A 24,500-nucleotide genomic window follows, 5' to 3' on the forward strand; every position below is an offset into this window, starting at 1 on the left:
CAAATTCCTTACAACTATCTTTGTTTTCCTGACAAGGATAACACTGTTGGTGTGCTGTACAGGGACTTCAAAAAGGCATTTGATTAAGTGCAGCACAGCATATTTGTGAGAAAAATTGGAGCTCCTGGTTTTAACAGTAGCAACATGGATATGAAATTGGCTGAGTGACAGGAAGCAGAGAGGAGTGATGAATAGATATTTGGAGCAAGGTTTATTTTGGAGTCCCTCAGGGCACGGTGTCATGATCCAGGCTCTTCCTACCCTGATTTATATAAATGACATAAACTTTGTAATAAGGGGCTCAAATTCAAAATTTATGGATGATACAAAACTTGGGAGTATTGTGAATGATGAGGATTGTGCAGAATTTGAAAAGAGCATAGGTTGGTAGAATGGGTGGACATATGGCAGATTACATTTAAATCGGAAGTGTGAAGTGATTATTTTGATGTAAATAACATGAAGAGGGTACAATTCTAAAAGGGGTGCAGGAGCACAGGGACCTGGGTGTACATGTGCATATATTGTTGAAGGTGGCAGGACAAATTGAAAGCAGTTAATAAAGCATACCATAGCCTAGGTATTATTAATAGGGGGATAAAGTACAAAAGTAAATAATTTATGTTTGTAATATTCTTGTATAAAACAATGGTTTGGCCTAGGCTGGAATAGTGGGTCTAGTTCTGGGCGCCACATTTTAGGAATGACGTGAAGGCATTTGGGAGAGTGCAGAAAAGATGCATGAGATCGTTTCTAGGGAAAAGGGACTTCTGTCAAAACCCTCAGCCATGGCCGTCATCGACTTCACAATGCCTTCATTAATGGTGCCGTCATCGTGCACCAGGCTCTCCATTGCGGCCGCCACCCTAGCAGTGCTGGCCTCAGTGCAGCGCATTGCTGGCGACATTCCCACGCCTGTTGCCTCTGGGGGCTCCTTCAAGCGGCTATGGATCATAGAATCATAGAATTTACTGTGCAGAAGAAGGCCATTCGGCCCATCAAGTCTGCACCAGCCCTTGGAAAGAGCACCCTGCCTAAGACCATACCTCCACCCTATCCCAACACCTCCACCCTATCCTCGCAACCCCACCTAACCTTTCTTTGGACACCAAGAGCAATTTAGCATAGCGAATCCACCTAACCTGCACATCTTTGGACTGTGGGAGGAAACCGGAGCATCCGGAGGAAACCCACGTAAACACGGGCAGAACGTGCAGACTCCGCACAGACAGTGACCCAAGTCGGGAATCGAACCTGAGACCCTGGAGCTGTGAAGCAACTGTGCTAACCACTGTGCTATCGTGCCGCACCTATCGTCTCCATCAGCTCTGGGATGACGTCTTCCACAGTCTGAGCATCAGGCTGGGACCCAGTTGGGTCCTGGGATCCAGCAGATCTCTGACTACTGTCTTGTCTGAGGGTTCCTGCCTCCACCTGATATTCATCAGCAGCAGTGTGGTGCTCATTAGATTGTGCCCCAGAAGCCTGACCACTAACCTGTCCCACTGAGGTGCGTGTATCTGTGCTGGTGGAGGGTGGGGATGACAGCTGTGATGCCTCAATCGTGTCTTCCTTGGACCTCTCCTCTGAGGTGGTCTCCTGGGAGGCTGGAGAGGGGGCCGCCTGGGTTGATCTGGCACCGTCGGCTGGTGCCGGTTGAAGGGGGGAGGGGCTGGAGGAAGGGTTGGAGGGTTGAACAGGGAGGGGAAAGGAAGGGTTGGTGGGTTGAAGGGGGAGAGGGGTAGTCACTCCCGTGGGTGTGGTGGTGAGGTCTCGGGGGAGGGTGGGGTGGGTGCGGCGTTAGTGTCTACTTACTCGTGCTGCCCGGTGTAGGTCATTGACCTTCTTCCTGCACTGGAGGCCAGTCCTTCTGCTCACATTTCCCAAGCTAACTGCCGCCATCACCTCATTCCAGTCAGTGCTGACTGCCCTATGGCTGACCCTCCTGGACCCTCGGGGGAACAGACATCCCTCAGCCTACACAGCATCTAGCAGCCTCCCCAGGTCCACATCCCCGAATCTTGAAGCTGCTCCCCATGGCACCATTAATGCGAGCTGCCTGGGGTTTGCCGAGCAAGTGCAACTTAATTGCTGCTCAACCTTGTTAGTGGTGGGCTGGTGAGTACGGTACCAGCGAATGAGCTGGTGAGCCTCTATTTGCGGCGAGAAGCCCATGAAGCCTAGTTAAGTTGACCAATTAATGTTGAATAGCGTTACTGGCCTCTCTGGGCCGAGCGCCTGGATGCTTCCAATATGTTCCGATTCCCGATCGCTACAATACTTAGAAAATCGTTCCGGAGAAAAGCACCCTTAGAAATTGTTTGGGTGAATCGCGCCCAAAGTCTTTGCAGGAATGGAAATTTGCGAGACACTTTGAGCGTTGCGAATCTTGCGAATCTCTCATGAGATTCAATGACCTCTTGCGTCACCAAGTCAGGCACGACAAGTAAATCGTGGCCAAAGATGAGGAGACTGGACAAAGGGAGAGAAAATAGTCACAGTAGGATGAAATCAGTTCGTTGGGGCAGGAACAGGCTGAAATCTTGGATCTTCCAGGGCAGTCCTGACTGTGACACTTGGAAAGAAAATAGAAGTGGACTGTTCAAGGTTCAGGGATAGAAATTGGAAGTATATTTTTCATCTCTTCTTTGTTATTTCCTTTACTTCGCATTCGCATGACATCTATCCTGCCACTCACACCTCCTTTTGTTGCATCTTTTCCTTTATCACTCCCTTTGGCCTTGCACCATGGAACTTCTTGTCATTTAACCTCTCCTGCTTGCCACCCTATCACAGACTTTCCCTCTTGTTTTTCTTCCTATCTTCCCTCATTCGCTGCTCAAAACCTTTTCATTTTCCAGTTAGTTGTTCCCAATTCTGATTGAAAAGTCACGGACCTGAAATATTGGCAGGAATTTCCGGTCCTGTCTGCCGTGAGAATCGTAGCAGGCAGGACGGAAAATCTGATGGACCAGAAAAGGTAGGTTGATTTTGGATGAGAATTTCGAGCACCAGAAAATTCAGATGATTAACTGTTTTTCTCAACGTAAATGCTGCCAAACTTGCTGGATATTTCCAGAATTTTCTGTTTCTATTTCAGCGTTCCAACAGCTGCACTATTTTTCTTTTGTATGACTTTGAGATCCTGGCTATCAGTTTACTTGCTGTGCTTGTAGGAGCTTGTCATCTTGCAGAAAAAAGATCTTTAATCCCAATTGGATGTGGGAATGGAAAAAAATGATCCTGCTTGACCTGCATGATTTAGATTCCTAGAGCGATATTGACAAAGACATGGAGTAGTCCAGGATCTGGAAGATCTCAGGTAGAAGGAGATCATTGAATCATAGAATGTGCAATAATTCTATTGCACAGTGTGTAGCACTGTTGCTTCACAGCTCCAGATCCCAGGTTCGATGTCACTATCTGTGTGGAGTCTGCATGTTCTCCCTGTGTCTGCGTGGGTTTCCTCTGGGTGGTCCGGTTTCTTTCCATAAATCTCAAAAGACATGCTGTTTGGTAATTTGGACAATCTGAATTCTCCCTCTGTCTACCTGAACAGGCGCCAGAATGTGGCAACTAGGGGCTTTTCAAAGTAACTTAATTGCAGTATCAATGTAAGCCTACTTGTGACAATAAAGATCATTATTATTACATTCAATGTCAAAAGTGCTCTGAAATTTTTTAAATAACCTGTTACATCAGGGTTTGGCGAGGACAAGGAAAACTAATCATGCAGGTCTTTCCTTCAACGAAAAGCATTTTGTGCTGTGAACTGTTCCATTCAATCGGCAAAGTACAGAGCAGCCATAGTAATCTCTTATATTAGGTTAGCTTGTTAAAGTTAAAGATAGTCTTTCTTAGGGGTGGGATGGTGGAGCAGTGGTTAGCACAGTTGCTCCACAGCTCCAGGGTCCCAGGTTCGATTCCCGGCTTGGGTCACTGTGCGGAGTCTGCACGTTCTCCCCTTGGCTGTGTGGGTTTCCTCCTGGTGCTCCCATTTCTTCCCAAAGTCCAAAGATGTGCAGGTTAGGTGGTTTGGCCATGCTAAATTGCTCTTAGTGTCCAAAAAAGGTTAGGTCGGGTTACTGGGTTACGGGAATGGGGTGGAGGTGTGGGCTTAGGGAGGGTGCTCTTTCCAAGGGCAGACTCGATGGGCTGAATCGCCTCTTTGTGCACTGTAAATTCTGTGATTCTAATCCAAAGATGTGCGGTGTAGGTGGATTGGCTGCGCTAAATTGACCCTTAATTTAAAAAGATAGTGTTTATTTATATATTGGTTGTGGAAGATTGGTGCCAAAATAGATTCTACTGTTGTCCAATAATGTTATGGCTTCTGCTCTCCTAAATACATTGGAAATCAATTCTACGCAGACCCCAATGGGCTTGCAAGAGGACGAAGGTGAGTGACCATATAAAAGATTGTTCTTGTCTTTTAACTTGTCCCCACAGATATAAAAAAACAAATTCAAATTTGATGAAGATATCACAGACCCACACAATACATGTGAAAAACACCTGACCTACCTACTTAATCCCAATTACCAGCACTTGTCCCATAGCCTTGAATATTATGACATGCCAAGTGCTCATTCAGGCACTTTTTAAAGGATATGAGCCAACCCGCCTCTTCCCCCCCCCCCCAACCCAGACCATCACCACCCTCTGGACAAAAAACGGTTTCCTCACATTGCCCCCCTCAACCTCCTGCCCCTCACCTTCAACTTGTGTCCCCTCGTGACTGCCCCTTAAACTAAGGGGAACAGCTTCACTCTATCCACCCTGTCCATACCCCTCATAATCTTGGACACCTCGATCAGATCACCCCTCAGTCTTCTCTGCTCCAACTTAAATGTTCCATCCCAGGCAACATCCTGGTAAATCTCCTCTACATTCCCTCCAGTGCAATCACATCCTTCCTCTAATGTGGCATCCAGAACTCCACTTAGTAGTCCAGTTGTGGCCTCACCAAAGTTCTATATTACTCCAACGTGACTTCCCTGCTTTTGTAATCTTTTCCTCAACTGATAAAAGCAAGTGTCCCATATGTCTTTTTCACCACCTTATTCATTTGCCCTTCTGCCTTCAGCGACCTATGGACAAACACGCCAAGGTCCCTTTGTTCGTCAGAAATTAGAAGTTTCATGTCATTCATTGAATACTTCCTTGTCAAATTACCGTATATCACCTCACATTTTTCAGGGTTAACTCCTATCTGCCATTTATCTGCTCATTTGACCATCCCGTCTATATCTTGCTGTAACCCAAGACACTCAACCTTACTTAACCACCCGGCCAATCTTTGTGTCATCCGGAAACTTACTGACCCTACCCCCACATAGTTTTCTATGTTGTTTATATAAATGACGAATAATAGAGGACATAGCACAGATCCCTGTGATATGCTAATGGACACTGGCTTCCAGTCACTAAAGCAGCCTTCTGTCATCACCCTCTGTCTCCCACAACTAAGCCAAATTTGAATCCACCTTATCAAATTACCATGTATCCCATGTGCATTTGCCTTCTTTATAAGTTGTCAGAGGCTTTGCTGAAATCTATGTCATAGTGAGTTTGAAAATTGATGTCAGCTGGTTCTGTGTAACAGTGGGCTATCATCATATTACTGGCACACTGAGGGGGGGATTGTAATTGTGTAGCAAGACACGAGGTGAAGAGGCTGTTTCCCTCTCTAATGAAATTGGGGCAGGGGACGTCAAGGACACCCTCCCTTCTCAGATCAATAAGTAGCCAATTAAATGCCACTTAGGCCTTGGTACTTTACTTTGGCAGTGTTGAAGATACATTTCTTCTGCCGGAGGCAGATACCGGCTTCTGCTGGAGGCAGATGCCGTGCCTCGGTCAGGTTTTGCAGGCACTCCTGGACGAGCCCGTGATGAGGACGTCATCTAGGTAGACCGCCACACAAGGTAGGCCGTGCAGCATATTCTCTATTACACGCTGGATATTGCGCTTGCAGAGGAAACCCCAAAGAACAGGTATTTTCAGACAAGCACCAGTGCGTATTCTTGGCTACGCAGCGTCTGGACTCAGGAGCTAGAAGTACTGGAAGTAAGCGTGACTCATGTCGAGTTTTGTAAATGTGCAACCTCCTCTGAGCTTCGCGTAAAGATCCTGGATCCTAAGGACTGGATAACAGTCCAGTCGAGACACAGGGTTGACCATCATCTTCTAGTCACCAGACCAGTGCACTGATCCGTCAGGCTTCATGACCAGGATGACCGGCGCTATCCAGTCGGAGAATTGCACCAGAAAGCAGCGGGAGTTCAGAGACAGAGGGAGCCCAGAAAGCGGCGGGAGTTCAGAGAGAGAGAGAGCCCAGAAAGCAGCGGGAGTTCAGAGACAGAGAGCCCAGAAAGCGGCGGGAGTTCAGAGACAGAGGGAGTCCATAAAGCAGCGGGAGTTCAGAGGGACACAGGATAAAAGAGCGCGAGGAGAGCGGCAGTGAGTCAGTGAAAGAGCGGTAGGGGACACATTGAGAGCGGCCGGGTGCCAGTGGGAGCAAAGATAATATAAGGCGGGAACCGGAAGTACGACCCGCGGACTTCTGGGAAGGATTTTCTCCTAGCCAATAAATTCTGGTGGAGAGGATACCCGAGACACTACACGTGTAGTGTCTCCCACCCGCCCTCCTCCTCTAACCTAATAATAAGACCCATTGGTTTGAGCAGGTAAGTGCTATATTATATTTTTATTTGTTTTATATGTGTTTACCAGAACTTGGTTGGAATTAAGTGGGATGGCAGGGAAGGTAGTGCAATGTTCCTCCTGCAGGATGTTTGAGGTGAGGGATGCCGTTAGTGTCCCTGCTGATTTTACCTGCAGGAAGTGCAGCCAGCTCCAGCTCCTACAAGACCGAGTTATGGTACTGGAGCTGGAGTTGGATGAACTTCGGATCATTCGGGAGGCAGAGGTGGTCATAGATAGGAGCTTCAGGGAAGTAGTTACACCAAAGACTGGAGATAGATGGGTAACTGTAAGAGGGACTGGGAAGAAGCAGTCAGTGCAGGGACCCCCTGCGGTCGTTCCCCTGAGTAACAAGTATACCATTTTGGATACTTGTGGGGGGGGGGACTTACCAGGGGTAAGCCATGGGGTGCGGGACTCTAGCACGGAGTCTGTCCCTGTTGCTCAGAAGGGAAGGGGGGAGAGGAGCAGAGCATTAGTAATTGGGGACTCAATAGTCAGGGGCACAGATAGGAGTTTTTTGGGAGTGAGAGAGACTCACGTTTGGTATGTTGCCTCCCAGGTGCAAGGGTAAGTGATGTCTCGGATCGTGTTTTTCGGGTCCTTAAGGGGGAGGGGGAGCAGCCCCAGGTCGTAGTCCACATTGGCACTAACGACATAGGTAGGAAAGGGGATAAGGATGTCAGGCAGGCCTTTAGGGAGCTAGGATGGAAGCTCAGAGCGAGAACAAACAGAGTTGTTATCTCTGGGTTGTTGCCCGTGCCACGTGATAGACGAGGAATAGGGAGAGAGAGCAATTAAACACGTGGCTACAGGGATGGTGCAGGCGGGAGGGATTCAGATTTCTGGATAACTGGGGCTCTTTCTGGGGAAGGTGGGACCTCTATAGACAGGATGGTCTACATCTGAACCTAAGGGGCACCAATATCCTGGGGGGGAGATTTGTTAGTACTCTTTGGGGGGGTTTAAACTAATTCAGCAGGGGCATGGGAACCTGGATTGTAGTTTTGGGGTGCGAGAGATTGAGAGTAGAGAGGTCAGGAGCACAGATTTGACTTCGCAGGAGGGCGGCAGTGTTCAGGTCGGTGGTTTGAAGTGTGTCTATTTCAATGCCAGGAGTATACGAAATAAGGTAGGGGAACTGGCAGCATGGGTTGGTACCTGGGACTTCGATGTTGTGGCCATTTCAGAGACATGGATAGAGCAGGGACAGGAATGGTTGTTGCAGGTTCCGGGGTTTAGGTGCTTTAGTAAGGTCAGAGAAGGGGGCAAAAGAGGGGGAGGTGTGGCGCGGCTAGTCAAGGACAGTATTACGGTGGCAGAAAGGATGCAAGATGGGGACTCTTCTTCCGAGGTAGTATGGGCTGAGGTTAGAAACAGGGAAGGAGAGGTCACACTGCTGGGAGTTTTCTATAGGCCACCTAATAGTTCTAGAGATGTAGAGGAAAGGATGGCGAAGATGATTCTGGAAAAGAGCGAAAGTAACAGGGTAGTTGTTATGGGAGACTTTAACTTTCCTAATATTGACTGGAAAAGATATAGTTCGAGTACATTGGATGGGTCGTTCTTTGTACAATGTGTGCAGGAGGGTTTTCTGACACAATATGTTGACAGGCCAACAAGAGGTGAGGCCACTTTGGATTTGGTTTTGGGTAATGAACCAGGCCAGGTGTTAGATCTGGAGGTAAGTGAACACTTTGGAGACAGTGACCACAATTCGGTGACCTTTACATTAGTGATGGAAAGGGATAAGTATACCCCGCAGGGCAAGAGTTATAGCTGGGGGAAGGGCAATTATGATGCCATTAGACATGACTTAGGATGTGTAGGTTGGAGAAGTAGGCTGCAAGGGTTGGGCACACTGGATATGTGGAGCTTGTTCAAGGAACAGCTATTGCGTGTTCTGGATCAGTACGTACCAGTCAGACAGGGAGGAAAGGGTAGAGCGAGGGAACCGTGGTTTACCAAAGAAGTGGAATCTCTTGTTAAGAGGAAAAAGGAGGCCTATGTGAAGATGAGGCATGAAGTCTCAGTTGGGGCACTTGATAGTTACAGGGAAGCGAGGAAGGATCTAAAGAGAGAGCTAAGACGAGCAAGGAGGGGACATGAGAAGTCTTTGGCAGGTAGGATCAAGGAAAACCCAAAAGCTTTCTATAGGTATGTCAGGAATAAAAGAATGACTAGGGTAAGAGTAGGGCCAGTCAAGGACAGTGGTGGGAAGTTGTGTGTGGAGGCTGAGGAGATAAGCGAGATACTAAATGAATACTTTTCGTCAGTATTCACTCAGGAAAAAGATAATATTGTGGAGGAGAATGCTGAGACCCAGGCTATTAGAATAGATGGCATTGAGGTGCGTAGGGAAGAAGTGTTGGCAATTCTGGACAAGGTGAAAATAGATAAGTCCCCGGGGCCTGATGGGATTTATCCTAGGATTCTCTGGGAAGCCAGGGAAGAGATTGCTGAGCCTTTGGCTTTGATTTTTAGGTCATCATTGGCTACAGGAATAGTGCCAGAGGACTGGAGGATAGCAAATGTGGTCCCTTTGTTCAAGAAGGGGAGTAGAGATAACCCCGGTAACTATAGGCCCGTGAGCCTAACATCTGTGGTGGGTAAAGTCTTGGAGAGGATTATAAAAGATACGATTTATAATCATCTAGATAGGAATAATATGATTAGGGATAGTCAGCATGGTTTTGTGAAGGGTAGGTCATGCCTCACAAACGTTATCGAGTTCTTTGAGAAGGTGACTGAACAGGTGGACGAGGGTAAAGCAGTTGATGTGGTGTATATGGATTTCAGTAAAGCGTTTGATAAGAACAGTCGGCTATTGCAGAAAATACGGAGGCTGGGGATTGAGGGTGATTTAGAGATGTGGATCAGAAATTGGCTAGTTGAAAGAAGACAGAGAGTGGTGGTTGATGGGAAATGTTCAGAATGGAGTTCAGTTACGAGTGGCGTACCACAAGGATCTGTTCTGGGGCCGTTGCTGTTTGTCATTTTTATAAATGACCTCGAGGAGGGCGAAGAAGGATGGGTAAGTAAATTTGCAGACGACACTAAAGTCGGTGGAGTTGTAGACAGTGCGGAAGGATGTTGCAGGTTACAGAGGGACATAGATAAGCTGCAGAGCTGGGCTGAGAGGTGGCAAATGGAGTTTAATGTGGAGAAGTGTGAGGTGATTCACTTTGGAAAGAATAACAGGAATAAGGAATATTTGGCTAATGGTAAAATTCTTGGTAGTGTTGATGAGCAGAGGGATCTCGGTGTCCATGTACATAGATCCCTGAAAGTTGCCACCCAGGTTGATAGGGTTGTGAAGAAGGCCTATGGTGTGATGGCCTTTATTGGTAGAGGGATTGAGTTCCGGAGCCATGAGGTCATGTTGCAGTTGTACAAAACTCTAGTACGGCCGCATTTGGAGTATTGCGTACAGTTCTGGTCGCCTCATTATAGGAAGGACGTGGAAGCTTTGGAACGGGTGCAGAGGAGATTTACCAGGATGTTGCCTGGTATGGAGGGAAAATCTTATGAGGAAAGGCTGATGGACTTGAGGTTGTTTTCGTTAGAGAGAAGAAGGTTAAGAGGTGACCTAATAGAGGCATACAAAATGATCAGAGGGTTAGATAGGGTGGACAGCGAGAGCCTTCTCCCGCGAATGGAGGTGGCTAGCACGAGGGGAAATAGCCTTAAATTGAGGGGTAATAGATATAGGACAGAGGTCAGAGGTGGGTTTTTTACGCAAAGAGTGGTGAGGCCGTGGAATGCCCTACCTGCAACAGTAGTGAACTCGCCAACATTGAGGGCATTTAAAAGTTTATTGGATAAGCATATGGATGATAAGGGAACAGCGTAGGTTAGATGGCCTTTAGTTTTTTCCATGTCGGTGCAACATTGAGGGCCGAAGGGCCTGTACTGCGCTGTATCGTTCTATGTTCTATATGATGCTCAAACTCTCCATCTGGTCCAATTCAGCATCTACCTTGGTCGTAAGGCATGCAGGTCGGGCATGGAAGTAGCACAGTTGAACATTTTGGGAGTAGTGACCACAATTCCATACGTTTTAGGGTATTTTTGGATAGGCATGAGGGTAAGCCTTGTGTTAAGGTGCAAACTGGGGAAAGGCAAATTATGATAACATTAGACAGGAATTGAAGAATTTGGATTGGTGCGGCTGTTGGAGGGTAAATCAATATTGGACATGTGGAAGTCTTTCAAGCGAAGTTGATTAGGATTCAGCAAAGTCACGTTTCTGAGAGAACAAAGGATAAGTCTGGGAAGTTTAGGGAGCCTTGGATAACAGGGGATATTGTGAACCTCGTCAAAAAGAAAAAGGAGGCTTTTGTACGGTCTAGAAGAGTGGGGACAGTCGAAACCCTCGAGTATAAAGAAAGTAGGAAGGTACTTAAGTGGGAAATTAGGAGGGCTAGGAGGAGTCATGAAAAGTCCTTCGCAAGTCGGATTCAGGTGAATCCCAAAGCATTTTATTCATATGTAAAAAGCAAGAGGGTGGCCAGGGAAAGGATTGGACCACTTAAGGACAGTGGACATGTGGACGGGGGACGGGGGATCTATGTGTTGAGCCAGAGGAAATGGGCGAGGTACTAAATGAGTACTTTTTACATCATGGTTTACCAAAGAAAAGGAATTGTGGAAGATGATTCTTGCGTGGGTGTGTGGACAGTCTGGATCATGTTGACACCAAAAAGGAGGAGGTACTGGGTCTTTTAAAAGATATTAACGTGGATAAGTCTCCTGGGCTGGATGGGATTTACCCCAGAATAATGAGGGAAGCAAGGGAGGAAATTGCTTTGGGCCTTAACCGACATCTTTGTATCCTTATTGGCTACAGGTGAGATCCCAGTGGACTGGAGAATAGCTAATGTGATACTGCTGTTTAAGAAAGGTAGCGGAAATAATTCAAGAAACTATAGGCCAGTGAGCTTCACGTCGCTTGGAGGTAAATTATTGGAGAGAATTCGAAGGGACAGGATTTATACCCATTTGGAAACAAATTAATTCATTAGAGATAGACAACATGGTTTTGTGAAGGGGCGGTTGTGCCTCACTAACTTGACTGGGTTTTTTGAGGAGGTGACAAAGATGATTAATGAGGGGTGGGCAGTGGATGTTGTTTACATGGACTTCAATAAAGCCTTTGACAAGGTGCCTCAAAGCAGACTGGTACAAAAGATGAAGTCACAAGGGATCACAGGTGAGGTGGTAAGATGGATACAGAACTGGCTCGATCACAGAAAGCAAACGGTAGCAGAAGAAGGGTGCTTTTCTGAATGGGAGGTTGTGATTAATGGTGTTCCACAGGGATCTGTGCAGAGGACTCTGTTATTTGTAGAACACATAAACGATTTGTTGGAAAATGTAGCCAGTCTGGTTAGTAAGTTCGCGGATGACACCAAGGTTTGTGGAGTGGCAGATAGTGTTGAGGATTGTCAGAGGATACAGCAGGAGATAGATAGGTTGGAGAATTGGGCAGAGAAATGGCACATGGAGTTTAATCCAGACAATTGTGAGGTAATGCATTTTGGTAGGTCTAACATAGAGTGGAAATATACTGTAAATGGCAAAAATAGGAATATTTTCAGGAATATAGAAAGTCAGCGATCTAGGCGTGCAGGTCCACAGATCTTTGAAAGTGGCAACTCAGTGGACAAGGTGGTCAAGAAAGCATACGGAATGCTTGCCTTCATTGCACGGTGCATCAAGTATAAAAACTGGCAAGTCATGCTGCAGTTGGCAAGGCCGCAACTGGATTATTGTGCACAATTCTGGTCGCCACACTACCAGAAGGATATGGAGGCTTTGGAGAAGACGCAGAGGAGGTTTACCAGGATGTTGTCTGGTCTGGAGGGTGCTAGCTATGCGGAGCGGCTGAATAGATTCAGACTGTTTTTATTAGAAAGACGGAGGTTGAGGGAGGTCAACAAGATTATGAAGGACATGGAAAGAGTGGATGGGCAGGCACTCTTTCCCAGGTTGGAGGGGTCAGGGGGCATAGGTTTAATGTCGGTGGGGCAAAGTTTCGAGGAGATGTGCGAGGCAGGTTTTTTTTACACAGTGGGTGGTGAGTATCTGGAATGTGTTGCCAGGGGAGGTTGTGGAAGCAGATACATTAACGCCATTAAAAAGGCATCTTGACAGATACATGGATAGGAGGGTATCGAGGGATACGGCACAAGGAAGTGTTGAGGGTTTTCGCCAAGGTTGGCATCATGACCGGTACAGGCTTAGAGGGCCGAAGGGCCTGTTCCTGTGCTGTATTTTTCTTTGTTCTTTGAGCCATCGGGTCCACTTCCATTCGGGCCACAGCCCCTTTGGTGCCCAAATCATCTGGAATACTGATGGAAATCGTGTCAACCCCTTTAGGGCCATGTGGGTACTTGCGGCACACCTGCTGCCAATCTAACTGCAGATTACATAACCAGTCACGCCTCAGTAAGCTTGGACTGCTTCCATGGACCACCACCAGAGGAAGATTTGCAGATTTTTGACCATAATCGACTGTATCAATTGAAATGTCCGCTATTGCCAGTGGTTCCCCCGTGTAAGTGGCCGGCCTTGTGTTGGTGTCCAGCAATGGTCAGTGATTGAAGACAAGACAGAATACGGTCGAACGTACGATGGCTGCCTACAGGCACTGCCGCCACAGTGTCAGACTCCATGCAAATTGGGTGACCATTAAATTGCGGTGAGATCTGTATGAGTGCCAATCTTGGTGCAGTCACGCTGTGTAACTGCTGGTAGATGCTAGCATCTTCTTCCACATCATAAGCCTTGTCATGTGGGGGATGGCCACGGGTGGGTAGATCCTTGCGGGACCTACTGTTCCCCTGGTCTCTGCGGCCTATTGTAGCCCCTGCTGGTCAGTGGTTGTATTCCAGTTCCTCATGGTTGGAAGGGGAAGTCCAGCGATGTTCCCAGCCTCTTTACGGTGGCCCTGCTATTTTACCTTCAACACAACTCTCAGTATTACCGAAAAGCGAGACATATTTCTGAAGCTTTTTTGTTTTGCACTCATGAGGACAAAAGCAAGAATGCCAAATTTCAAATGATCACGACAATTTATACATCAGGAAAAAAGGCTGCTGATTGGTTGGCAAGCCAACACTGTTTGGCTGAGGCATTGCCATTGAAAAAGCAATGAAGAACTATAGGCTCCCCAAGCACCCTGGTCGTTCAAAAAAGGTGCAAAGCTTGAACGTAATCCTTTTTTAAACATAAATTTAGAGTACCCAATTAGGGGTAATTTAGTGCGGCCAATACACCTAACCTGCACATCTTTGGGTTGTGAGAGTGAAAACCATGCATACACGGGGAGAATGTGCAACTCCCCACAGACATCGACCAGGGGCCAAGATCGAACCCAGGTCCTCAGCGTCACGGCACCAGTGCTAACCACTGTGCTACCGTGCCGCCTTTCGAACATATTCCTTGATTCTGTAATACATGAATATTTTATATTGCTAATGAAGTTTACGACCCTTTCTCCAGCATTTCTGTCCCTATCAAGGAACTCCCTTATTGACCAGCTCACTCCAACCTTTTTTCATCTGAGAATTACATATATAATTTAAATATTACATTGAGTAAGTGAATGCCCTTTGGCTCTACCACAAATCTGATGATAGATTATCCATAATTCTTGCAGGCCATTAGAGACCCCCAGGTGGTTGGGTACAAGGCAGGGTGGTACCTGGAAACCTTGACATTGCCAGTCTGGCACCCTGGCAGTGCCCAAGTGACACAGTGCCAGGCTGGCAGTGCCAGCGTGCCCACATGCCAGATAGGCACAGTAAAGGGTGGGGCCCGGGGTGGGGATGGGGGGTCAATAAAACGGGGCAGGGAGTTGAAAATGGTGTTGCTGCCGTTCAAAATGGCACCCTGATCTATGAGGAGCCGTTCCTGCTGGCAAGATCAACCCGTCAGCAGGAAATCGACTAGAGTGTAGGCTCAGCAGGGATAAACTCCCCAAGGCCTCAAAAATGGCTAAGTGCCATTGAATAGCAGGGCGATTCTTGGCGTTGGAGCTGCCGAGAAACACCCCGCCAAGCGCACTCAAAAGCAAAATTTAACTTTTTTCTGCTGAATTGCACCTATAGCATTTCATGCAGCATTTCTTCCAAACAGTGATTGTTTGTCTTTGCATTGCCCAGGTTCTCTTGCTGCACTGCGGAGTGGGACATAGCTACTGACATCATTAAGATATATTGAGCAACTTAAGCCACTACAACCAACTTTCTGGGAAGTGGACATCATTGTATTGTCAGCCATGTCTTTCTGATATGAATGTATACAGTAACAGTGCTAAATAACATGGTTATAATATTGGGTTCATTGTATTTTTAAAACCCCGAATCTTTTATACAATTCCTCTCTAATGCATTACTTTTGTATATATCTTGTATTGAGGCTGTTCATTTTGTATTTTATTATCAAAAGATTTATATCATGTGCTAGTCATTTAAATAGAAGATAGAATAAGGCATGTAATGTAATTTATGAGACTTAAAACACAGCTGTCATTTTGAAACTGTTGATTTTCCCAACTCAAAAATATCAGTGTAAATAATTGTTTTGATTAATGCAATTTAGATCGATTATTCACATCTGCCAAGATACCTCAATTCTCATAGCTTGATCGCAGGAGTTAAACATCTAGACTCAGGTTAACAAAAAATAGTAAGTCTAAGCAAAACATTTTGTTGTGGAAGGAGTTTTTAGTTTAATCTGTTTTATTTCCCAATTTACAAAAAGGGAACCATGACAGGCAGGACAGCATGGAACCAAGTGATCTCTGGGGAGACTTATCTGACTGTAAATGTGGCGACAGGTTAAAAACCCTTGAACAGAGGGCTGCGCGACAACACCAAAGATGCCTAGCCCACTCGTTGGTTGGAACTCCAAACTATATAGCCCCTGAGGTTCTATTACGAAAAGGTTAGTGTCACAGAGTTTGTATGATTTCAGTATATTTTTGAAATAAATAAATTACATAAAAGTATTGGAGTCAAAATTCTTCAGCCATTCTGCCGAACTCTAGTGAGGATCCACTAGGACAAAGCAGCCCGCTTGATTGGCACCCCTTCAGGGGCTGGTTTAGCACACTGGGCTAAACCGCTGGCTTTGAAAGCAGACCAAGGCAGGCCAGCAGCACGGTTCAATTCCGTACCAGCCTCCCCGAACAGGCGCCGGAATGTGGCGACAAGGGGCTTTTCACAGTAACTTCATTGAAGCCTACTCGTGACAATAAGCGATTTTCATTTTCATTTCATTTCACAAACATTCACTCCCTCCATCACCGACGCACAGGAGGAGCAGTGTGTATCATCTACTAGGAACACGCAAAAGCTCCTTAGGCAGCACCTTCCAAATCCACAACCACCACCATAAAGAATGACAAGGGCAGCAGATACATGGGAACACCACCACCTGGAAGTTCCCCTCCAAGTCACTCATCATCCTAACTGGAAAATATATCGTCGTTCAGTCACTGCCACTGGGTTAAAATCCTGGAACTCCCTCCCTAATAGCACAGTGAGTGTACCTACATCACATGGACTACAGCGGTTCTAGAAGGAAGCTCACCACCAACTTCTCAAGGGCAATTAGGAATGGGAAACAAATTATGGCCTTGCCAGCGAAGCCCACATCCTGAAAATGAATTTTAAAAAAGAATGGCCAAGATCCTGACAGCCTCAAAATTCCCGGGTCCCAGCCACTCAGATGCAGTGGTGAGGCAAAGCCACCAGCTGCCCCTCTAAGATCATTGGTATAAGGGAGAAGGACTGAGGAAAAAGACACTCGCTTCCATCTCAGCAAACATTGGCTAGTGTATCAAAACTTTGACAAGGAGCAGACTATGTATATTTCTTCAAACTACCAAGACCTGCTCCTCTGGCTCTTCTGATTTTAATTGGGTCAGCAGTAGAATTCAGCACTAGGCATGGCTACAAAGCTTTGCGCAGTACTCCAGGTGTGCTCTGACTAAGCCCTGCAATTTGAGTACGTTTCCTATACTTGAATCCAAGCCCCTTGTAATATTGCCCTGTTATCACTTCCTTAAATGTGAATTCTAGCATTTTCCCGATGACTGATTTTAGGCTAACTGGAATGGAGTTTTCTGTTTTCTCTCCTTTTTTACATAGTGGTGTTATATTTGCTTCCTTATAATCCTCTGTAACCATGCAAGATTCTAGGAAATTTTGGAAGATTTGAGCCAATGGGCGGGAATCTCCGGTCTCCAATGCCGAAATGGCGTTCAGCGATCGGCCAGATAATCCACGTTGGCACCGAAATTGGGGGCGACGCCGTTTTTGCCATTCCCACGCTGACGTCAGCACTTAGTCTCAAAATCAGAGAATCCAGCCCAATGTGTTCTCTATCCTTGCAGCAACCACTTAAAACTCTAGAATGTAAGTAATCAGATCCAGAGGATGGGCTGGATTCTCCACACCTGAGACTAAGTGGTGAAGACTGCACAGGATTCGCAGAGTTCCACGACAGCAAAACTGGTGCCGCACTTGAACCGAGTCAGCGACTGTTAAGGGGGTTAGCACCGGAGCCACGTGGAACATAATCGATTCCAATGAGAAACAATGCCAGATTCGCGATTGATATTTAGGAGGCTGACAAGCTGCAGCCGCATATACACACTGCACTCTCAACACACACCAGCTCAGCCAACAAGATGGCAGCGAAGAAAGCAGCTCCATGATTTATGGACGCCGAGCTGGAGACCCTCCTGGATGCGGTGGAGGCGATGCTGGTGACCCTGTACCCCTTCGCGGGAAGGAGGCTGCCACCCAGCGCTATTCGACATGCCTGGATGCAGGTGGCAGAAGCCATGAGCGTCGTGAGCAACATTATATGGACCAACCAGCGGTGCGTAAAAGACTGCATGACCTCCTCAGGGCGGCCAGGGTGAATAGACAGCATTGTGCCACTGGCACTAATCTGGCCACACACCCGTAGACTGACCCCTCTGCGGCCCCCAACCACCCATAGGTGGCTGAATCCCCAACCACAGGTTGGCAGCGATACCGGCCACCATGGCTGGGTGACCTGGCCACTGAGGCCACCAGCTACCCACTCTCTGGGCTGCATGCATTGGACTAACTAACACTATCGTCTTCTCTTTTCCCGCGCCCGCACCCCAGGAGAAGGCTGCCCAAAACTTCCGGGAGCGGGACAGAACTGGAGGGGGACCACCGGACCTGTGACCCCTCACCGTGGACGGAGACCCAAGACCCCCCGTAGCTCGGGTTCGAGGATGACCCTGACTTCCTGTCACAGCTGTCTCCAACACCCTCCACCACCCCAGAAACATACACCTCGGTTGGGCACTTTAGTGAAGAGGCTCCTGGGATACTATCTTGTGCCCACCGCACAGCGGATCCCGTACAGCAGATGGAGGTAGGAACTCCCGAGGGGGTGGACGGTTGGAAGGCAGGCCGACCCCAGGAACTAGCTGCCGTCCAGACGGGTTTCGGGCTTCAGGAACAGACAGACCCATCGATTGTGGAGATGCAATTGCAGAGCTAGGGACTAGATGAGGGGTTGTGGGTGGGCATCCAGCACCTGCAAGTGCAGGTGGAGGAATCCAACCGCGTGTGGGAGTAGTAGGTTGTGCCAACTATGCTTGCCACCCAAGCCTTCACTGCACGGGTGGCATCCACAGTGGAGGCATTGGGGGTGAGTGTTGCAGCTATTAATCAACATGTTCAAGGCCTTGGGCATTCCGTGCAGGTGCTGGCCGACGCCCAGGTCAGCTTTGCTGCCTCACAGGCATGTGCGAGAGCCACCTGGAAATTGCAGCGGCGCTTCTGAGCGTGGCCCTGGCAGAGCAGGCCATGGCTGGGAACATCGGCGACTTTGCCCAGGTGCTGGCCGATGTGGCGCAGAAACAGAGGGGGGTGTCCAGTCCCAGTGGGAGATGGCGCAGTCACTGGCTGATGTGACACAGAACCAGTGGTGGTGGCACAGTCAGTGGGTGATGTGGCGCAGTTTCAGACAGCGATGGTCCACTCCCTGTGCTCCATGTCCGCCAGCATGCAAACCCTGGTCCGAAACCAGAGTGAGCGTCCAGGACAGCGGGGAGCCACAGGGGATAGCTCTGCTCGCACCCCCATCCCTTGGAGTGGGCCATCAGGCATCCTGAGGGAGGAGGAGGTGATGGGCCCAGTGCCGGTGACTCCCGCAGGGGATGTACCAGAATGGCTATAGGTTATAGGGGCTAGAGCACGTATCTGTAAATAGTTGTGCGCATTAAACATCTGCTGACACTGTTACAATTTGCCTCAGTACTCGGTCAGATGGGTGTGAGTGGTGGGCTGGGCTGTACTGGCCAGAGAGGGAGTGCGGGGGCTTTGTAGGGGAACATGCATCCCGTCGATCAGCCCCTGTACCCGGGTCATGTTGGCGATGGTAGTGAACCCCGGGCAACATGGTGGGCTCAGTCCCCATTGAAATGGATGTATTGTGCTGACTTGGCATATAGGACCTCCATGAAGGCACCTGTGTACTGAGGTCTGTGAGATCACGGACAGGTCCCCACTTGGCGTCTGAAAGGATCTTGTCGCGTAATAGTTCAGAGCGACCATCACCTTGACAACTACCGGGAGCGAGTATCCTCCCCCATTCCCGTGCGGTAGCAGGTGCGCCATGATCTGGCAGATATGTCTCATTTTCTCCCTGTTCAGCCAGAGTCTTCGACGCTATGCCTGGTCTAGCAGGTCCTTGAATGACGGGCGCTGTCAGTACATATGAGGCCTCATGCAGTGCCTCCTTCGCACTTCCTCCTCCTGTTAGGCAGCTAGCTCTCCATCCTGGGCGGCTGCCTCCTGTTTCCCTGAGGCAGGCTCTACTGGTCCAGCTTCCTCCTCCTTGAGCAGCGCCAGCTTTTATAGCCACAGGGCATCCCCAGGGCTGCGGCGCCTAGGAGGAAAGCCACCTTTGCTGGTTGAATTCCAATATCCATTGTCTGCAAGGGGTGAAAGGCCGACATGTTAGCATGGTTAGTACCCCTGTGCCCAAACAGGTCCTACGGGCTACACGGTGGCCCCGCTTGGCACTGCAGGCTCTGCCCCTGCATGCCTCACACGTCCGCACCCCTGGCCCCATCCGTGCCCAGCACCCTCAGGGCCTCTGGCCCTGGTGCCCATCCCTGATGCCAGGGGTACAGCCGCCTGGCGGTGCCCTTGCCAGCGGTACACTCCGTGGCTCCCACTCGGCACCCCGCAGGCACTACAGTGGACGTTAGCTTGAGTGGGCTGTCTGATGTCCCGCCGGTGGGTGGCGGCTTGTTGGATGGTGGGGGGGGGGACACCCATATGGTTGGTGTCACTACAGAACTAGGAGCCAATGTGAGTTAGTGGGGTATGCAGCACGATGGCTGCCTTGCAGGCCGCAGTAAAGGTGGCCCGTGGCTTGACACCACCCCAATCTTGTGGGGGGGGGGACCCCGGCCACTTGGTCCGTCTCTTTCCTCCCCCCCACCCTCCAGGCCAGCCAGTGTGCAGCCTGGCAGCCCACAGCTGCGATTCTCTGTGTCCTACCTCCAACAGCTACGACGCCGGTTTCACAATTTTTAAAAGCACAAATGGTCACTACTGTTGAAAATTCGGCCTATCGGAGGCGGAGAATACCGGGTCAGGCCCGTTAATAATATGCAAACGTTGTTTATTGTACTTGCATTCCGGAATGCTTTGCCGTCACTGTCGAGGCAACGGAGAATTGCGATTTGACGCCAAATAGACGCCCGCCCAATTTCGGCGCAGAACCTATTCTCCACCCAATTGCGTTTCCCGATTTTTGGCATTGGCCGCCGGTGAATTCTACCCGTTAGCTTTTAATCCCAGTAAATTCTCCCGTATTTTTTTATAATTACTTTAGGTTTCTCACTCATATGAGACTTGTGGTTGACCACTATTTCTGGTAGGTATTTTGTTTTTTCTAATGTGAAGACAACCACAATATCTTGTTTACTATCTCGACAATTTCCTTATTTCCCATTAAAATTTATCCTATCCCAACTTCTATGTTTCTTTACCCTTTTAAATGACTCTTACAATCTATTTTTGCATTTCTTGCTCGGTTTCTCTCAAGATTTGATTTCCAATTCTAATTCTCTTCCTGCACGTGGTAAAGCATTAAGGCAGACTTCTGTGTGTTTCCATAGCTAGTAATTCCCGAACAGGTTGCTGGTCTTTTGCTAGGGGCTCATTGCTTTGAGATGACCCATTCCAAATTAGGCATGACTGACCAGTAGTCTCTCTCACTATTATTGCAAGTCTCTGCGACCAGCCTGAACGAGTACGCCATGACAGTAACTAACTTCATTAGTGAGTGTGTAGAAGACTGTATGCCAAAGAAACAAATCCGCGTGTTTCCCAACCGGAACCCTGGTTGAACAGGGATATCCACTGCTTGTTGAATTCTAGGTCTGAGGCATTCAAGTCATGTGACCCTGACCTATACAAGAAAGCCAGATATGATCTAAGGAGATCCATCAAAGATGCCAAAAAACAGTACCGGGCGAAGCTCGAGTCCCGGCTAGCCACATGGACCCCCGCCGACTATGGCAAGGTCTGCAAGACATAACAGGCTACAAGATGAAGGCATGTAAAATCACCGGCTTCAATGCACCCCTCCCTGATGAGCTCAACGTATCTATGCATGCTTTGAGCAAGAGGTCAGCGAGAGCAAGTTCTCCACCCCAGAAGCCTCGGATGAACTTGTATGTGAGATGACCATTGCAGACGTCAGAGCAGCCTTCTTGAAGGTCAACCCACGGAAAGCCACTGGCCCGGATGGGGTACCCAGACGGGCACTCAGGTCTTGCCTGGATCAGCTGGCGGGGGTATTTTTTTTTAACAAACAATTTTATTGAGGTATTTTAGGCATATAGAAAAAGTGACATTGTACAGTCCAAAAAAAAAGTCAAGGCACAAATTACAAATTAAACGTAGTGCAAACCACGGCTCTGTTCACGCACGGACCTGCTTCAATATCCCCCTACTCTACTCTACCTTTGCACCCCCCCCTGCGAAGAAGTTAATAAATGGCTGCCACCTTTGGGCAGACCCTAGTCACGAACTTCTCAAGGCGAACTTGACTTTCTCTAGATCAAGAAAGCTCGCCATGTCCGATAGCCATGCCTCAGCCCTCGGGGGCTTTGAGTCCCTCCATGCTAACAGTATTCGTCGCCGGGCTACCAGGGAAGCAAAGGCCAGAACGTCAGCCTCTCTCTCTTCCTGGACTCCCGGGTCCTCTGAAACCCCAAAGATTGTCATCTCTGGGCTCATTACCACCCCAGTTTTCAATACCCGGGGCATGACATCTACAAATCCCTGCCAATACCCCCTGAGTTTAGGGCACGACCAGAACATGTGTACATGGTTAGCTGACCCTCTGGCGCATCTAGCAGACTTGTCTTCCAGCCCGAAGAATCTGCTCATCCGGGCCACCATCATGTGGGCCCGGTGCACGACCTTAAACCGGATCAGGCTGAGCCTGGCGCATGTTGCGGTCATGTTTACTCTGCTCAGGGCTTCTGCCCAAATACCGTCCTCCAGCTGCTCCCCCCCCCCCCCCCCCCCCCAGCTCCTTCTGAAACTCTACCCTCTCCCACCTCTCCCCTAGAAACTACCCTGTCCTGCCTCCCCTTCGGCGGGAGACGTGGGAAGGACGGCACCAGTCTGCGTACAAAATCCCTCACCTGCAAGTATCGAAAGTCGTTCCCTCTCGCCAGCCCAAACTTCTCTTCCAGCGCCCTCATGCTCGGAAAGCTCCCTTCCAGGAACAGATCCCCCATCCTCACAATCCCCGCCCTCCTCCGCAGTCGATACCCCCGGTCCATGTTCCCCGGGGCAAATCGGTGATTGCCGCAGATTGGGGTCCACACCAATGCTCTTACCCCCCCTACATGCCTCCCCCACTGGCCCAAGATCCGAAGAGCCACCACCACTATCGGCTGGTGGAGTACCGTGCCGTCGGAAGCGGCAGAGGCGCCGTGACCAGGGCTGCTAAGCTAGTGCCCCTGCACGAAGCAGCCTCCATCTACTCCCAAACCGACCCCGCACCCACCATCCATTTCCTTATCATCGCTATGTTGGCCGCCCAGTAATAGTTGCTGAAGTTCGGAAACACCAGCCCCCCTTCTCCTCTGCTCCTTTCAAGCATCACCCTCTTCACCCGCGGGGACTTCCCTGCCCATACAAATCCCAGAATAATTTTATTCAGCCTCTTAAAAGAAGGACCGCGGGATAAAGAAATGAAAATCGCTTATTGTCACGAGTAAGCTTCAATGAAGTTACTGTGAAAAGCCCCTAGTCGCCACATTCCGGCGCCTGTTCTTGGAAGCTGGTACGGGAATTTAACCGTGCTGCTGGCCTGCCTTGGTCTGCTTTAAAAGCCAGCGATTTAGCCCAGTGTGCTAAACCAGCCCCAGATAAAGATGGGGAGACACTGAAAAACAAACAAGAACCGCTGGAGAATCGTCATCTTAACAGTCTGCACCCTCCCCGCCAATGACAGCGGGAGCGCATCCCACCTCCGGAGCTCCTCCCTCACTCGTTTTACCAGTCGGGATAGGTTGAGCTTATGCAACCTGCCCCAGTCCTGTGCCACCCGAATCCCCAAATATCGGAAATTCTCCCCCACTAGCCTGAACGGCAACCACTTCAGCCTACTCTCCTTCCCCCTCGCCTGAATTACAAACAACTCGCACTTAGCCATGTTCAGTTTGTATCCGGAGAACCGGCCAAATTCCCTCAGGATTGCCATAATACCGTCCATCCCCACCATTGGGTCCAATACATATAACATCAGATCATCCGCAGATAACAAGACACTATGTTCCACTTTCTTCCCCCCCCCCCCCGGGACCAGCCCTTTCCATCCCCTAGAAGCTCTCAGTGCAATTGTCAGCGGCTCTATGGCCAGCGCAAACAGCAGTGGGGAGAGAGGCAGCCCTGTCTTGTCCCACGGTGCAGTCCAAAGTAGTCCGTTGTCATCCTGTTCGTCCTTACACTCGCCTCCGGGGCCTGATACAACAGCCTAACCCAGTCGATGAATCCGCCCCGAAACCAAACCGTCCAAGTGCCTCCCACAGATAATCCCACTTGACCTGGTCAAAAGCCTTTTCAGCATCCATGGCTACCACAATCTCTACCTTCCTAATCTCCGGGGACATCATAATCACGTTGAGCAGCCTTATGTTGGCCACCAGCTGCCTCCCCTGTACAAACCCGGTTTGGTCCTCCACAATTACATTCGGTGCACAGTCCTCAATTCTGCTCGCCAAAATCTTGGCCAGTAACTTGGCGTCTACGTTGATCAAGGAGATCGGCCTGTATGATCCACAGGCCTCCGGGTCCTTATCCCGTTTCAGAATAAGTGAGATGGTGGCCTGCGACATCGTCGGGGGTAAACTCCCTCTGTCTCTTGCCTCGTTAAAGACCCTGACCAGCACCGGCCCCACCATCCCGGCAAATTTTTTGTAAAACTCCCCCGGGGCTTTACCCGACTGCATGACCTTCAGGCCCCCAATACCTCTTCGATCCTGACCAGGGCCCTCAGTCCGTCCACCAACCCCTCCCCACTCTTGGGAAAGTCAGTCCGTCCAGGAATCGCCTCATCTCCCCCGTTCCCCCGGGTGGTTCCGAAGTGTACAGCTTCCTATAAAAGTCCCTAAAAACCTTGTTCAGCCCTGCTGTATCACCCACTAGATTGCCTTCCCCATCCACTACCCTCCCTATTTCCCTAGCCACTTCCCTCTTCCT

At 49.0% G+C, this 24,500-nt stretch overlaps 1 protein-coding gene across 1 annotated transcript in view; it reads left to right on the top strand.

Moving 5' to 3' along the window:
* The window catches only part of lats2 (large tumor suppressor kinase 2), a 186,788-nt gene that overhangs the window by 119,557 nt on the left and 42,731 nt on the right, over positions 1 to 24,500 (top strand). Inside the window, 1 exon segment of the mRNA XM_038818027.1 lies at positions 15,475 to 15,657. Coding sequence (XP_038673955.1) covers positions 15,475 to 15,657 — 183 coding nt within the window.

The sequence above is a fragment of the Scyliorhinus canicula genome, chromosome 14, assembly GCF_902713615.1.
Source record: "Scyliorhinus canicula chromosome 14, sScyCan1.1, whole genome shotgun sequence".
Classification (NCBI taxonomy): domain Eukaryota; kingdom Metazoa; phylum Chordata; class Chondrichthyes; order Carcharhiniformes; family Scyliorhinidae; genus Scyliorhinus; species Scyliorhinus canicula.